We start from the raw sequence: 12,860 nt of genomic DNA on the forward strand, positions 1-12,860 counted from the left end.
CACATACCATCAGCTGAGAGACTGGTTGTGGGTGCTGTGGTGGTTGGAAGTGGGGAAGGGCCAGGCGGAGGTGGAGGTGGAAGTCCAGGGCAGGTGAAGCCACTGTCAGCATCAGGTCCAGAGGTGGCAAAAACAACAAATCCAGGAGCATCACTCTGAATTCTGGAACTGATCCAGGACTGGAAGTTGGACACTCTTGCGTAAACTCCAGGAAGTTCAGGTCGAGCACAGCCAAAGCCCCAGCTAACAACCCCAGACTGGACCCACTTCTTATCCTGCTGGCTCACCATTGGACCTCCTGAATCACCCTTTAAAAGACAAGAATGTCTCAATTATGAATATGCAGCACATTTTCTAATCTACATTGGCACAAACGTTATTGGCAATGTATTAAGAACAGTGCACTACAATATCTCACAGCAATCTGTTGCCCTGTTAAGTTACATGGACTTATCCACTACAATACCTGGCATGCATCTTTTCCTCCATTGAGTAGTCCAGCACAGATCATGTTGTCTGTGATACTTCCAACTCCATTTAGGCAGTTGCACTGTCTGTTGCCCAGCACTGGAACCTCGACTTCTTGAAGCGTTTGTGGGAATGGGAGGGAATCTTAAAGGGAAAAAAGTTTTTTTTTAAATTAAAAAATAAAATAAAAAATGCCTCATAAATGGGGAGTAAGATGTTAAGTAATCTGTCAAATTTGCAGGAACAAATGTGTGCATTAGCTATAATCATTTTACACGTTGGTGGACTGTTACTTTGCCCCTTATTCACAGTGATGACTTACCGCCTTCTCCAATGGTGCCCCATCCAGTCACCCAGCTGTCTGTGCCATTGTTGAAGACACTGCCACTGGCTGCCAGACAAACTGGTCTGATAAAGTCAGTAAACTGAACAGGAGAACTGAGTTTCAGCAGAGCAATGTCATTGTCGAATGTTTGAGTGTCATAGTTGGGATGCAAGACGATTTGGATCACGCTTCTGGACACTTCGTTTGGATTGCTGCTCTGCTGTGCCTGTCGACCCAAGTACACTGTCAACCCAGCTGGATTGGCACTGAAAAAAGGATGTAAAATTTGTAAGGTTTCTGAAATCATGCATAATTATGCATTTGTAAACATTAACTAAGAAACATGAGTCTTCTGAAATTATTTATAAATCATATACAGTGCATTACTTCTTGCCACTGTGCCTACAAATTCATTATACTGTCAGGTTTTGAAATACCCTCTACATGATGATTAAACGATGACTACATTTTCTCAGAAACCATCAACTTAAAAACCCACTTTCTATATCATTCACTCCATGCCCCAACTAACCTAGAGAAGCAATGGGAAGCAGAGATGACCCATTCCTTGTTGATGAGTGATCCCCCACAGAAATGTGATCCCCCAGAGCCGTGCAGGCTAACCTGCCAGGGCCAACTGCCTGCAGGAGCATCTTCTCCTCCAACTATCCTGGGGTTCACCGGAGTAGTGCCACACACTGAAACAACAGAACATAGTAATGCCACCTCCTGATACAATATCAATGGTAAATTAACTATAAAAAATATGTCAACTGGATGTCCACATACCATCAGCTGAGAGACTGGTTGTGGGTGCTGTGGTGGTTGGAAGTGGGGAAGGGCCAGGCGGAGGTGGAGGTGGAAGTCCAGGGCAGGTGAAGCCACTGTCAGCATCAGGTCCAGAGGTGGCAAAAACAACAAATCCAGGAGCATCACTCTGGATTCTGGAACTGATCCAGGACTGGAAGTTGGACACTCTTGCGTAAACTCCAGGAAGTTCAGGTCGAGCACAGCCAAAGCCCCAGCTAACAACCCCAGACTGGACCCACTTCTTATCCTGCTGGCTCACCATTGGACCTCCTGAATCACCCTTTAAAAAGACAAGAATGTCTCAATTATGAATATGCAGCAAATTTTCTGATCTACATTGGCACAACCTTAATTGGCAATGTATTAAGAACAGTGCACTACAATATCTCACAGCAATCTGTTGCCCTGTTAAAGTACATGGACTTATCCACTAGAATACCTGGCATGCATCTTTTCCTCCATTGAGTAGTCCAGCACAGATCATGTTGTCTGTGATACTTCCAACTCCATTTAGGCAGTTGCACTGTCTGTTGCCCAGCACTGGAACCTCGACTTCTTGAAGCGTTTGTGGGAATGGGAGGGAATCTTAAAGGGAAAAAAGTAAGGGGAGAAATGCCTCATGAATGGGGAATTAGATGCAAAGCAATCTGTCAAATTTGCAGGAACAAATGTGTGCATTAGCTATAATCATATTACACGTTGGCGGATTGTTACTTTGCCCCTTATTCACAGTGATGACTTACCGCCGCCTTCTCCAATGGTGCCCCATCCAGTCACCCAGCTGTCTGTGCCATTGTTGAAGACACTGCCACTGGCTGCCAGACAAACTGGTCTGATGAAGTCAGTAAACTGAACAGGAGAACTGAGTTTCAGCAGAGCAATGTCATTGTCGAATGTTTGAGTGTCATAGTTGGGATGCAAGACGATTTGGATCACGCTTCTGGACACTTCGTTTGGATTGCTGCTCTGCTGTGCCTGCCGACCCAAGTACACTGTCAACCCAGCTGGATTGGCACTGAAAAAAGGATGTAGAATTAGCAAGGTTTCTGAAATCATGCATAATGATGCATTTGTAAACATTGACTAAGAAACATGAGTCTTCTGAAATTATTTATAAATCATATACAGTACATTACTTCTTGCAAATGTGCCTACAAATTCATTATACTGTCGTGTTTTGAAACACCCTCTACATGATTATTAAACAATGACTACATTTTCTCAGAAACCATCAAGTTAAAAACCCTCTTTCTATATCATTCACTCCATGCCCCAACTAACCTGGAGAAGCAATGGGAAGCAGAGATGACCCATTCCTTGTTGATGAGTGATCCCCCACAGAAATGTGATCCCCCAGAGCCGTGCAGGCTAACCTGCCAGGGCCAACTGCCTGCAGGAGCATCTTCTCCTCCAACTATCCTGGGGTTGACCGGAGTCGTGCCACACACTGAAACAACAGAACATAGTAATGCCACCTTCTCATACAATATCAATGGTAAATTAACAATAAAAATATGTCAACTGGATGTCCACATACCATCAGCTGAGAGACTGGTTGTGGGTGCTGTGGTGGTTGGAAGTGGGGAAGGGCCAGGCGGAGGTGGAGGTGGAAGTCCAGGGCAGGTGAAGCCACTGTCAGCATCAGGTCCAGAGGTGGCAAAAACAACAAATCCAGGAGCATCACTCTGAATTCTGGAACTGATCCAGGACTGGAAGTTGGACACTCTTGCGTAAACTCCAGGAAGTTCAGGTCGAGCACAGCCAAAGCCCCAGCTAACAACCCCAGACTGGACCCACTTCTTATCCTGCTGGCTCACCATTGGACCTCCTGAATCACCCTTTAAAAGACAAAAATGTCTCAATTATGAATATGCAGCACATTTTCTAATCTACATTGGCACAAACGTTATTGGCAATGTATTAAGAACAGTGCACTACAATATCTCACAGCAATCTGTTGCCCTGTTAAGTTACATGGACTTATCCACTACAATACCTGGCATGCATCTTTTCCTCCATTGAGTAGTCCAGCACAGATCATGTTGTCTGTGATACTTCCAACTCCATTTAGGCAGTTGCACTGTCTGTTGCCCAGCACTGGAACCTCGACTTCTTGAAGCGTTTGTGGGAATGGGAGGGAATCTTAAAGGGAAAAAAGGTTTTTTTTTAATTAAAAAATAAAAGAAAAAATGCCTCATGAATGGGGAGTAAGATGTTAAGTAATCTGTCAAATTTGCAGGAACAAATGTGTGCATTAGCTTTAATCATTTTACACGTTGGTGGACTGTTACTTTGCCCCTTATTCACAGTGATGACTTACCGCCTTCTCCAATGGTGCCCCATCCAGTCACCCAGCTGTCTGTGCCATTGTTGAAGACACTGCCACTGGCTGCCAGACAAACTGGTCTGATGAAGTCAGTAAACTGAACAGGAGAACTGAGTTTCAGCAGAGCAATGTCATTGTCGAATGTTTGAGTGTCATAGTTGGGATGCAAGACGATTTGGATCACGCTTCTGGACACTTCGTTTGGATTGCTGCTCTGCTGTGCCTGCCGACCCAAGTACACTGTCAACCCAGCTGGATTGGCACTGAAAAAAGGATGTAGAATTAGCAAGGTTTCTGAAATCATGCATAATGATGCATTTGTAAACATTGACTAAGAAACATGAGTCTTCTGAAATTATTTATAAATCATATACAGTACATTACTTCTTGCAAATGTGCCTACAAATTCATTATACTGTCGTGTTTTGAAACACCCTCTACATGATTATTAAACAATGACTACATTTTCTCAGAAACCATCAAGTTAAAAACGCTCTTTCTATATCATTCACTCCATGCCCCAACTAACCTGGAGAAGCAATGGGCAGCAGAGATGACCCATTCCTTGTTGATGAGTGATCCCCCACAGAAATGTGATCCCCCAGAGCCGTGCAGGCTAACCTGCCAGGGCCAACTGCCTGCAGGAGCATCTTCTCCTCCAACTATCCTGGGGTTGACCGGAGTCGTGCCACACACTGAAACAACAGAACATAGTAATGCCACCTTCTCATACAATATCAATGGTAAATTAACAATAAAAATATGTCAACTGGATGTCCACATACCATCAGCTGAGAGACTGGTTGTGGGTGCTGTGGTGGTTGGAAGTGGGGAAGGGCCAGGCGGAGGTGGAGGTGGAAGTCCAGGGCAGGTGAAGCCACTGTCAGCATCAGGTCCAGAGGTGGCAAAAACAACAAATCCAGGAGCATCACTCTGAATTCTGGAACTGATCCAGGACTGGAAGTTGGACACTCTTGCGTAAACTCCAGGAAGTTCAGGTCGAGCACAGCCAAAGCCCCAGCTAACAACCCCAGACTGGACCCACTTCTTATCCTGCTGGCTCACCATTGGACCTCCTGAATCACCCTTTAAAAGACAAAAATGTCTCAATTATGAATATGCAGCACATTTTCTAATCTACATTGGCACAAACGTTATTGGCAATGTATTAAGAACAGTGCACTACAATATCTCACAGCAATCTGTTGCCCTGTTAAGTTACATGGACTTATCCACTACAATACCTGGCATGCATCTTTTCCTCCATTGAGTAGTCCAGCACAGATCATGTTGTCTGTGATACTTCCAACTCCATTTAAGCAGTTGCACTGTCTGTTGCCCAGCACTGGAACCTCGACTTCTTGAAGCGTTTGTGGGAATGGGAGGGAATCTTAAAGGGAAAAAAGTTTTTTTTTTAATTAAAAAATAAAATAAAAAATGCCTCATAAATGGGGAGTAAGATGTTAAGTAATCTGTCAAATTTGCAGGAACAAATGTGTGCATTAGCTATAATCATTTTACACGTTGGTGGACTGTTTCTTTGCCCCTTATTCACAGTGATGACTTACCGCCTTCTCCAATGGTGCCCCATCCAGTCACCCAGCTGTCTGTGCCATTGTTGAAGACACTGCCACTGGCTGCCAGACAAACTGGTCTGATAAAGTCAGTAAACTGAACAGGAGAACTGAGTTTCAGCAGAGCAATGTCATTGTCGAATGTTTGAGTGTCATAGTTGGGATGCAAGACGATTTGGATCACGCTTCTGGACACTTCGTTTGGATTGCTGCTCTGCTGTGCCTGTCGACCCAAGTACACTGTCAACCCAGCTGGATTGGCACTGAAAAAAGGATGTAAAATTTGTAAGGTTTCTGAAATCATGCATAATTATGCATTTGTAAACATTAACTAAGAAACATGAGTCTTCTGAAATTATTTATAAATCATATACAGTGCATTACTTCTTGCCACTGTGCCTACAAATTCATTATTCTGTCATGTTTTGAAACACCCTCAACATGATCATTAAACGATGACTACATTTTCTCAGAAACCATCAACTTAAAACCCCACTTTCTATATCATTCACTCCATGCCCCAACTAACCTGGAGAAGCAATGGGCAGCAGAGATGACCCATTCCTTGTTGATGAGTGATCCCCCACAGAAATGTGATCCCCCAGAGCCGTGCAGGCTAACCTGCCATGGCCAACTGCCTGCAGGAGCATCTTCTCCTCCAACTATCCTGGGGTTCACCGGAGTTGTGCCACACACTGAAACAACAGAACATAGTAATGCCACCTCCTGATACAATATCAATGGTAAATTAACTATAAAAATATGTCAACTGGATGTCCACATACCATCAGCTGAGAGACTGGTTGTGGGTGCTGTGGTGGTTGGAAGTGGGGAAGGGCCAGGCGGAGGTGGAGGTGGAAGTCCAGGGCAAGTGAAGCCACTGTCAGCATCAGGTCCAGAGGTGGCAAAAACAACAAATCCAGGAGCATCACTCTGGATTCTGGAACTGATCCAGGACTGGAAGTTGGACACTCTTGCGTAAACTCCAGGAAGTTCAGGTCGAGCACAGCCAAAGCCCCAGCTAACAACCCCAGACTGGACCCACTTCTTATCCTGCTGGCTCACCATTGGACCTCCTGAATCACCCTTTAAAAAGACAAGAATGTCTCAATTATGAATATGCAGCAAATTTTCTGATCTACATTGGCACAACCTTAATTGGCAATGTATTAAGAACAGTGCACTACAATATCTCACAGCAATCTGTTGCCCTGTTAAAGTACATGGACTTATCCACTACAATACCTGGCATGCATCTTTTCCTCCATTGAGTAGTCCAGCACAGATCATGTTGTCTGTGATACTTCCAACTCCATTTAGGCAGTTGCACTGTCTGTTGCCCAGCACTGGAACCTCGACTTCTTGAAGCGTTTGTGGGAATGGAAGGGAATCTTAAAGGGAAAAAAGTAGGGGGGGGAATGCCTCATGAATGGGGAATTAGATGCAAAGCAATCTGTCAAATTTGCAGGAACAAATGTGTGCATTAGCTATAATCATATTACACGTTGGCGGACTGTTACTTTGCCCCTTATTGACAGTGATGACTTACCGCCGCCTTCTCCAATGGTTCCCCATCCAGTCACCCAGCTGTCTGTGCCATTGTTGAAGACACTGCCACTGGCTGCCAGACAAACTGGTCTGATGAAGTCAGTAAACTGAACAGGAGAATTGAGTTTCAGCAGAGCAATGTCATTGTCGAATGTTTGAGTGTCATAGTTGGGATGCAAGACGATTTGGATCACGCTTCTGGACACTTCGTTTGGATTGCTGCTCTGCTGTGCCTGCCGACCCAAGTACACTGTCAACCCAGCTGGATTGGCACTGAAAAAAGGATGTAGAATTAGCAAGGTTTCTGAAATCATGCATAATGATGCATTTGTAAACATTAACTAAGAAACATGAGTCTTCTGAAATTATTTATAAATCATATACAGTACATTACTTCTTGCAAATGTGCATACAAATTCATTATAATGTCGTGTTTTGAAACACCCTCTACATGATTATTAAACAATGACTACATTTTCTCAGAAACCATCAAGTTAAAAACCCTCTTTCTATATCATTCACTCCATGCCCCAACTAACCTGGAGAAGCAATGGGCAGCAGAGATGACCCATTCCTTGTTGATGAGTGATCCCCCACAGAAATGTGATCCCCCAGAGCCGTGCAGGCTAACCTGCCAGGGCCAACTGCCTGCAGGAGCATCTTCTCCTCCAACTATCCTGGGGTTCACCAGAGTTGTGCCACACACTGAAACAACAGAATATAGTAATGCCACCTTCTGATACAATATCAATGGTAAATTAACAATAAAAATACGTCAACTGGATGTCCACATACCATCAGCTGAGAGACTGGTTGTGGGTGCTGTGGTGGTTGGAAGTGGGGAAGGGCCAGGCGGAGGTGGAGGTGGAAGTCCAGGGCAGGTGAAGCCACTTTCAGCATCGGGTCCAGAAGTGGCAAAAACAACAAATCCAGGAGCATCACTCTGGATTCTGGAACTGATCCAGGACTGGAAGTTGGACACTCTTGCGTAAACTCCAGGAAGTTCAGGTCGAGCACAGCCGAAGCCCCAGCTAACAACCCCAGACTGGACCCACTTCTTATCATGCTGGCTCACCATTGGACCTCCCGAATCACCCTTTAAAAGACAAGAATGTCTCAATTATGAATATGCAGCACATTTTCTAATCTACATTGGCACAACCTTAATTGGCAATGTATTAAGAACAGTGCAATACAATATCTCACAGCAATATGTGGCCCTATTAAGGTACATGGACTTATCCACTACAATACCTGGCATGCATCTTTTCCTCCATTGAGTAGTCCAGCACAGATCATGTTGTCTGTGATACTTCCAACTCCATTTAGGCAGTTGCACTGTCTGTTGCCCAGCACTGGAACCTCGACTTCTTGAAGCGTTTGTGGGAATGGGAGGGAATCTTAAAGGGAAAAAAGCAGAAAAAAATGCCTCATAAATGGGGAATTAGATGCAAAGCAATCTGTCGAATTTGCAGGAACAAATGTGTGCATTAGCTACAATCATATTACACGTTGGTGGACTGTTACTTTGCCCCTCATTCACAGTGATGACTTACCGCCGCCTTCTCCAATGGTGCCCCATCCAGTCACCCAGCTATCTGTGCCATTGTTGAAGACACTGCCACTGGCTGCCAGACAAACTGGTCTGATGAAGTCAGTAAACTGAACAGGAGAACTGAGTTTCAGCAGAGCAATGTCATTGTCGAATGTTTGAGTGTCATAGTTGGGATGCAAGGCGATTTCGATCACGCTTCTGGACACTTCGTTTGGATTGCTGCTCTGCTGTGCCTGCCGACCCAAGTACACTGTCAACCCAGCTGGATTGGCACTGAAAAAAGGATGGGGAATTTGTAAGGTTTCTGAAATCATGCATAATTATGCATTTGTAAACATTAACTAAGAAACATGAGTCTTCTGAAATTATTTATGAATCATATACAGTACATTACTTCTTGCCACTGTGCCTACAAATTCATTATACTGTCGTGTTTTGAAACACCCTCTACATGATTATTAAACAATGGCTACATTTTCTCAGAAACCATCGAGTTAAAAACGCTCTTTCTATATCATTCACTCCATGCCCCAACTAACCTGGAGAAGCAATGGGCAGCAGAGATGACCCATTCCTTGTTGATGAGTGATCCCCCACAGAAATGTGATCCCCCAGAGCCGTGCAGGCTAACCTGCCAGGGCCAACTGCCTACAGGAGCATCTTCTCCTCCAACTATCCTGGGGTTCACCGGAGTCGTGCCACACACTAAAACAACAGAACATAGTAATGCCACCTTCTCATACAATATCAATGGTAAATTAAAAAATAAAAATACGTCAACTGGATGTCCACATACCATCAGCTGAGAGACTGGTTGTGGGTGCTGTGGTGGTTGGAAGTGGGGAAGGGCCAGGTGGAGGTGGAAGTCCAGGGCAGGTGAAGCCACTGTCAGCATCAGGTCCAGAGGTGGCAAAAACAACAAATCCAGGGGCATCACTCTGGATTCTGGAACTGATCCAGGACTGGAAGTTGGACACTCTTGCGTAAACTCCAGGAAGTTCAGGTCGAGCACAGCCAAAGCCCCAGCTAACAACCCCAGACTGGACCCACTTCTTATCCTGCTGGCTCACCATTGGACCTCCTGAATCACCCTTTAAAAAGACAAGAATGTCTCAATTATGAATATGCAGCAAATTTTCTGATCTACATTGTCATAACCTTAATTGGCAATGTATTAAGAACAGTGCACTACAATATCTCACAGCAATCTGTTGCCCTGTTAAGGTACATGGACTTATCCACTACAATACCTGGCATGCATCTTTTCCTCCATTGAGTAGTCCAGCACAGATCATGTTGTCTGTGATACTTCCAACCCCATTTAGGCAGTTGCACTGTCTGTTGCCCAGCACTGGAACCTCAACTTCTTGAAGCGTTTGTGGGAATGGGAGGGAATCTTAAAGGGGAAAAAGTAGGGGGGAAAAATCCCTCATAAATGGGGAACTAGATGCAAAGCAATCTGTCAAATTTGCAGGAACAAATGTGTGCATTAGCTATAATCATATTACACATTGGCGGACTGTTACTTTGCCCCTCATTCACAGTGATGACTTACCGCCACCTTCTCCGATGGTGCCCCATCCAGTCACCCAGCTATCTGTGCCATTGTTGAAGACACTGCCACTGGCTGCCAGACAAACTGGTCTGATGAAGTCAGTAAACTGAACAGGAGAACTGAGTTTCAGCAGAGCAATGTCATTGTCGAATGTTTGAGTGTCATAGTTGGGATGCAAGACGATTTGGATCACGCTTCTGGACACTTCGTTTGGATTGCTGCTCTGCTGTGCCTGCCGACCCAAGTACACTGTCAACGCAGCTGGATTGGCACTGAAAAAAGGATGGGGAATTTGTAAGGTTTCTGAAATCGTGCATAATTATGCATTTGTAAACATTAACTAAGAAACATGAGTCTTCTGAAATTATGTATAAATCATATACAGAACATTACTTCTTGCAAATGTGCCTACAAATTCATTATACTGTCGTGTTTTGAAACACCCTCTATATGATCATTAAACATTGACTACATTTTCTCAGAAACCATCAAGTTAAAAACGCTCTTTCTATATCATTCACTCCATGCCCCAACTAACCTGGAGAAGCAATGGGCAGCAGAGATGACCCATTCCTTGTTGATGAGTGATCCCCCACAGAAATGTGATCCCCCAGAGCCGTGCAGGCTAACCTGCCAGGGCCAACTGCCTGCAGGAGCATCTTCTCCTCCAACTATCCTGGGGTTCACCGGAGTCGTGCCACACACTGAAAGAACAGAACATAGTAATGCCACATTCTGATACAATATCGATGGTAAATTAACAATAAAAATACGTCAACTGGATGTCCACATACCATCAGCTGAGAGACTGGTTGTGGGTGCTGTGGTGGTTGGAAGTGGGGAAGGGCCAGGCGGAGGTGGAAGTCCAGGGCAGGTGAAGCCACTGTCAGCATCAGGTCCAGAAGTGGCAAAAACAACAAATCCAGGAGCATCACTCTGGATTCTGGAACTGATCCAGGACTGGAAGTTGGACACTCTTGCGTAAACTCCAGGAAGTTCAGGTCGAGCACAGCCAAAGCCCCAGCTAACGACACCAGACTGGACCCACTTCTTATCCTGCTGGCTCACCATTGGACCTCCTGAATCACCCTTTAAAAGACAAGAATGTCTCAATTATGAATATGCAGCAAATTGTCTGATCTACATTGGCACAACCTTTATAGGCAATGTATTAAGAACAGTGCACTACAATATCTCACAGCAATCTATTGCCCTGTTAAGGTACATGGACTTATCCACTACAATACCTGGCATGCATCTTTTCCTCCATTGAGTAGTCCAGCACAGATCATGTTGTCTGTGATACTTCCAACTCCATTTAGGCAGTTGCACTGTCTGTTGCCCAGCACTGGAACCTCAACTTCTTGAAGCGTTTGTGGGAATGGGAGGGAATCTTAAAGGGAAAAAAGTAGGGGGAAAAATGCCTCATAAATGGGGAATTAGATGCAAAGCAATCTGTCGAATTTGCAGGAACAAATGTGTGCATTAGCTATAATCATGTTACACGTTGTCGGACTGTTACTTTGCCCCTTATTCACAGTGATGACTTACCGCCTTCTCCAATGGTGCCCCATCCAGTCACCCAGCTGTCTGTGCCATTGTTGAAGACACTGCCACTGGCTGCCAGACAAACTGGTCTGATGAAGTCAGTAAACTGAACAGGAGAACTGAGTTTCAGCAGAGCAATGTCATTGTCGAATGTTTGAGTGTCATAGTCGGGATGCAAGACGATTTGGATCACGCTTCTGGACACTTCGTTTGGATTGCTGCTCTGCTGTGCCTGCCGACCCAAGTACACTGTCAACCCAGCTGGATTGGCACTGAAAAAAGGATGTAAAATTTGTAAGCTTTCTGAAATCATGCATAATTATGCATTTGTAAACATTAACTAAGAAACATGAGTCTTCTGAAATTATTCATAAATCATATATAGTGCATTACTTCTTGCCACTGTGCCTACAAATTCATTATACTGTTGTGTTTTGAAACACCCTCTACATGATCATTAAACGATGACTACATTTTCTCAGAAACCATCAAGTTAAAAACCCTCTTTCTATATCATTCACTCCATGCCCCAACTAACCTGGAGAAGCAATGGGCAGCAGAGATGACCCATTCCTTGTTGATGAGTGATCCCCCACAGAAATGTGATCCCCCAGAGCCGTGCAGGCTAACCTGCCAGGGCCAACTGCCTACAGGAGCATCTTCTCCTCCAACTATCCTGGGGTTCACCGAAGTTGTGCCACACACTGAAACAACAGAACATAGTAATGCCACCTTCTGATACAATATCAATGGTAAATTGACAATAAAAATACGTCAACTGGATGTCCACATACCATCAGCTGAGAGACTGGTTGTGGGTGCTGTGGTGGTTGGAAGTGGGGAAGGGCCAGGCGGAGGTGGAAGTCCAGGGCAGGTGAAGCCACTGTCAGCATCAGGTCCAGAAGTGGCAAAAACAACAAATCCAGGAGCATCACTCTGGATTCTGGAACTGATCCAGGACTGGAAGTTGGACACTCTTGCGTAAACTCCAGGAAGTTCAGGTCGAGCACAGCCAAAGCCCCAGCTAACGACACCAGACTGGACCCACTTCTTATCCTGCTGGCTCACCATTGGACCTCCTGAATCACCCTTTAAAAGACAAGAATGTCTCAATTATGAATATGCAGCAAATTTTCTAATCTACATTGGCA

General features: G+C 44.7%; 1 protein-coding gene across 1 annotated transcript in view; it reads right to left on the reverse strand.

Moving 5' to 3' along the window:
- LOC134466782 (uncharacterized) overlaps positions 1 to 12,860 on the reverse strand; it is a 39,186-nt gene that overhangs the window by 9,621 nt on the left and 16,705 nt on the right. Inside the window, exons 22-54 of the mRNA XM_063220659.1 lie at positions 12,504 to 12,798; positions 12,248 to 12,413; positions 11,713 to 11,981; positions 11,409 to 11,554; positions 10,956 to 11,250; positions 10,700 to 10,865; positions 10,162 to 10,433; positions 9,857 to 10,002; positions 9,403 to 9,697; positions 9,146 to 9,311; positions 8,608 to 8,879; positions 8,306 to 8,451; positions 7,847 to 8,147; positions 7,591 to 7,756; positions 7,053 to 7,324; positions 6,749 to 6,894; positions 6,289 to 6,589; positions 6,033 to 6,198; positions 5,498 to 5,766; positions 5,174 to 5,319; positions 4,715 to 5,015; positions 4,459 to 4,624; positions 3,924 to 4,192; positions 3,600 to 3,745; positions 3,141 to 3,441; positions 2,885 to 3,050; positions 2,347 to 2,618; positions 2,043 to 2,188; positions 1,583 to 1,883; positions 1,326 to 1,491; positions 791 to 1,059; positions 467 to 612; positions 8 to 308 (exon numbers count right to left, since the gene is read on the reverse strand). Of these exons, the coding sequence (XP_063076729.1) occupies positions 8 to 308; positions 467 to 612; positions 791 to 1,059; positions 1,326 to 1,491; positions 1,583 to 1,883; positions 2,043 to 2,188; positions 2,347 to 2,618; positions 2,885 to 3,050; positions 3,141 to 3,441; positions 3,600 to 3,745; positions 3,924 to 4,192; positions 4,459 to 4,624; positions 4,715 to 5,015; positions 5,174 to 5,319; positions 5,498 to 5,766; positions 6,033 to 6,198; positions 6,289 to 6,589; positions 6,749 to 6,894; positions 7,053 to 7,324; positions 7,591 to 7,756; positions 7,847 to 8,147; positions 8,306 to 8,451; positions 8,608 to 8,879; positions 9,146 to 9,311; positions 9,403 to 9,697; positions 9,857 to 10,002; positions 10,162 to 10,433; positions 10,700 to 10,865; positions 10,956 to 11,250; positions 11,409 to 11,554; positions 11,713 to 11,981; positions 12,248 to 12,413; positions 12,504 to 12,798 (7,351 nt within the window). The remainder of the gene's footprint in view (positions 1 to 7; positions 309 to 466; positions 613 to 790; positions 1,060 to 1,325; positions 1,492 to 1,582; positions 1,884 to 2,042; positions 2,189 to 2,346; positions 2,619 to 2,884; positions 3,051 to 3,140; positions 3,442 to 3,599; positions 3,746 to 3,923; positions 4,193 to 4,458; positions 4,625 to 4,714; positions 5,016 to 5,173; positions 5,320 to 5,497; positions 5,767 to 6,032; positions 6,199 to 6,288; positions 6,590 to 6,748; positions 6,895 to 7,052; positions 7,325 to 7,590; positions 7,757 to 7,846; positions 8,148 to 8,305; positions 8,452 to 8,607; positions 8,880 to 9,145; positions 9,312 to 9,402; positions 9,698 to 9,856; positions 10,003 to 10,161; positions 10,434 to 10,699; positions 10,866 to 10,955; positions 11,251 to 11,408; positions 11,555 to 11,712; positions 11,982 to 12,247; positions 12,414 to 12,503; positions 12,799 to 12,860) is intronic.

This window comes from Engraulis encrasicolus, chromosome 17, assembly GCF_034702125.1.
Source record: "Engraulis encrasicolus isolate BLACKSEA-1 chromosome 17, IST_EnEncr_1.0, whole genome shotgun sequence".
Classification (NCBI taxonomy): domain Eukaryota; kingdom Metazoa; phylum Chordata; class Actinopteri; order Clupeiformes; family Engraulidae; genus Engraulis; species Engraulis encrasicolus.